General features: G+C 62.6%; 1 protein-coding gene across 1 annotated transcript; it reads right to left on the bottom strand.

Moving 5' to 3' along the window:
* Positions 1-846: 846 nt before the first annotated feature.
* Positions 847-2,522, bottom strand: LOC112063109 (5-oxoprolinase-like). The gene is made up of 6 exons (XM_024118018.3): positions 2,176-2,522; positions 1,905-2,051; positions 1,685-1,819; positions 1,374-1,523; positions 1,089-1,246; positions 847-1,003 (listed from the first exon to the last, which is right to left on the bottom strand). Exons 1-6 carry the CDS (start codon positions 2,473-2,475, stop codon positions 847-849), a joined length of 1,047 nt encoding a protein of 348 aa, XP_023973786.1. The 5' UTR covers positions 2,476-2,522.
* Between the last annotated feature and the right edge of the window lie 182 nt (positions 2,523-2,704).

A 2,704-nucleotide genomic window follows, 5' to 3' on the forward strand; every position in this document is an offset into this window, starting at 1 on the left:
TCTCTCTCTCTCGCTGTCTCTCTGTCAGTGCGTTGAAGTGTACATACGTAGTGGGAGACGGCCTGCGTCCGTGTGGAGGCTGCTTTCGTGGCTGAGTTTTTTCAACAGGCCTGTCACTCCTACACAGGTAGAGAGAGAGAGAGAGGCAGAGGGTGCGTGTGGATTGTGTGTGGGTGTGTGTGCGGGTGTATGAACCGTGTTTCGCTCCCGCATGTCTACATACACGTAGGCAGAGAGAGAAGACCCTCTGCGCTCTCCGCACATGCCTGCGCTTCCACCTGCGTGGTGTGTGGCGTGCTTTTTGTGACTGCTGCTGCAGAAGGACGCTCAGAGCGGGCTGAAGCTGCTCCCAGGAAGTATGCCCTGTCGCGCGGTAAGTTGTCACTGAATCTTGGAGCTGTTCTGTTCCCACAGGGGCAGCTAACACCCTTATCTAGGAGGTAGCAGTCTGTGTGTCTGCCTGCGTGCCTCCTGCCTGTGGGAGGGTGGATGGGTGAGTAGTACACAGGCAGTCAAGTCCTAACGGTGTACGCGTATGTGCTCTACACCAACATACATATACACAGATGTATGTTGAGTTCCAGTGGATCCAAGTTCCGGTTGTGCTGCGCGTTACGTAGTTGTGGACGCTGTGTAGATATCGCTGCACAGCATACGCACTTACAGGGGGCTGCTCTGCTGCCGAGATCTGATCTGCGTTATCTACGCGTGCGCATCTGAACCGCACATCTAGGAAGGACAACAAACGCGCGGAAGGCGAGACCGAGGTGCACACTGGAGCCGCCACCAGTCCCTGTGCAAGCGCATGCGCCCAGCTCATATATATGTATATGTAGGTAGACTACATCACACAGATCCAGTAGATCGATAGAGAGGTCGATAGAGAGGCAGCAGCGCCTCCTCACGAAAAAGCAGCTCGCGGATAACACCATCGCCGCCCCGGAAGCGGCCGCGCCCCCCAGAGCCCCGTCTCAGTTCGAAGCGGCGCAGGATAACTGGGTACCTGCGCGGGGCCAGGGGCTCAGCCCGGCCCCCCCGCCCCACCCCAGGCCCGGCTCCTCAGCCCCACCCCTTCCTGCACGGCTCACCTGCTCTCCAGGATCTCGGGGTCGGTGATGCGCGTGTTGGTCATGTGGCTGTGCACACCGCTGCGCCCATGCCAGCCGGGGCCCGCGCCCGCGCCGCCCGCCACCGTCTCGTAGTAGCCCATGTGGGCGTTGCCCAAGGTCACGTTGTTCATGCAGCCCTGGCAGGGGCAGGTGGCCGCTGCACCGGCTGCGGGTGCATCCCCTCTCTGCAGGTCGCAGCCCGCAGCCCTCCCCCCGCCCCCCGCCCCCAGCAGCCCCAGAGCTGTGGCCACCGGCCCACCGCACCTGGGAAGCGGCGCAGGCCCCGAAGGCCCCCAGGATGACGTCCACCACCCGCTGCGACGTAAGCACGTTGCCGCCCACCACCGCCGCCTCTGGGGACGGGTCCAGGATGGAGCCCTTAGGGATCACAACACGCACCGGTGCCAGGCAGCCCTGTGGGGAGAGGGGCCAGCGCTCAAGAACAGTTGGGAGGTACACCACCCGCATCCCTAGGATCAGTCCGACCTTGGGCTGACCTAGCCCCGGGCTCCCTCAGGGTGACGTGGGGCCTGGGGTTGACCTGCTGTCCGTGTGCACAGCACACGCTCGCACACCTGGTTGAGTGGGATGTCGCGGCCGACCAGACAGCGAAGGCAGTAGATGAGCGCAGACAGCGTGACGGCGCGAGGCGCGTTGAGGTTGCCCAGCACCTCGGGCCCCGTGCCGCTGAAATCGAACACCGCGCTGCCCTGCCCGCCAGAGACGAGGGGGGAAGTCAGCGGCCAGGTGGCCACGGCCCTGATGCCGGGGGAGGTCCTTCCTCCCGAGACTGACCTGACTCAGGTTGATCTGCACTCGGAGTCGGATGGGAGAACCGTCGTCCATGTGGTCCTCTGCAGACAGCTCCAGGGGCAGGCCCCGGGCCTGCCGGGAGGTTCCAAAGGCCCGAAGCATGTCTCGCACAGCTAGCTCAGCGTTTGCCTGGTGGGGGGTATGCTCGGTAACGGCCACGCCACCTTCCAGGTGCGCCAGGTGCCCCCCCCACCTCCGCCCACCGGTCTGGGCAGGCACAGAGCTGCCCGCTCGCCCCTCACCCCAGGCCCACCTGAATATGGCCCATGTAGGCCTGCACCACATCCAGGCCATACTGCCCAATGAGCTCGCCCACCAGCTGGATGCCCTTCTGGTTGGCCGCCACCTGGGCGCGCAGATCTGACAGGTTGTCATGCAGGTTCCGCGTTCCGCTGCAGCCCGGAACCTTGCCTGGTGCCCGCAGGGCTTCAGTTACCGCTGAATGGATGGGATCGCCACTGAGCCACTCTCGAAGTCCCAGGGCCACCTGGTGCCCTGCTCCACACCTGCTGTACTTCTGCTGGGGCACTACAGGGGCCACATGGTGGCCCATCACTGGCTCCCCACTACCCTGCTGGCTCTTCCAGGCCCCTGAAAACCCCCAGCTTCCCTGCTGCTGTTTGTTCAATCCAGACAGTGTCTGTGAACATACAACTAAGAACGAGTGAAGAGAGGACACGACTTGCAGGTATTGACGTGTGTTTGCGTTCTGCACGTATGTCGTAAATACGAATATGTATGCACCCCGCATATATATATGCACATCTGTATCACAGCCGATG

The sequence above is a fragment of the Physeter macrocephalus genome, unplaced genomic scaffold (assembly GCF_002837175.3).
Source record: "Physeter macrocephalus isolate SW-GA unplaced genomic scaffold, ASM283717v5 random_3310, whole genome shotgun sequence".
NCBI lineage: Eukaryota > Metazoa > Chordata > Mammalia > Artiodactyla > Physeteridae > Physeter > Physeter macrocephalus.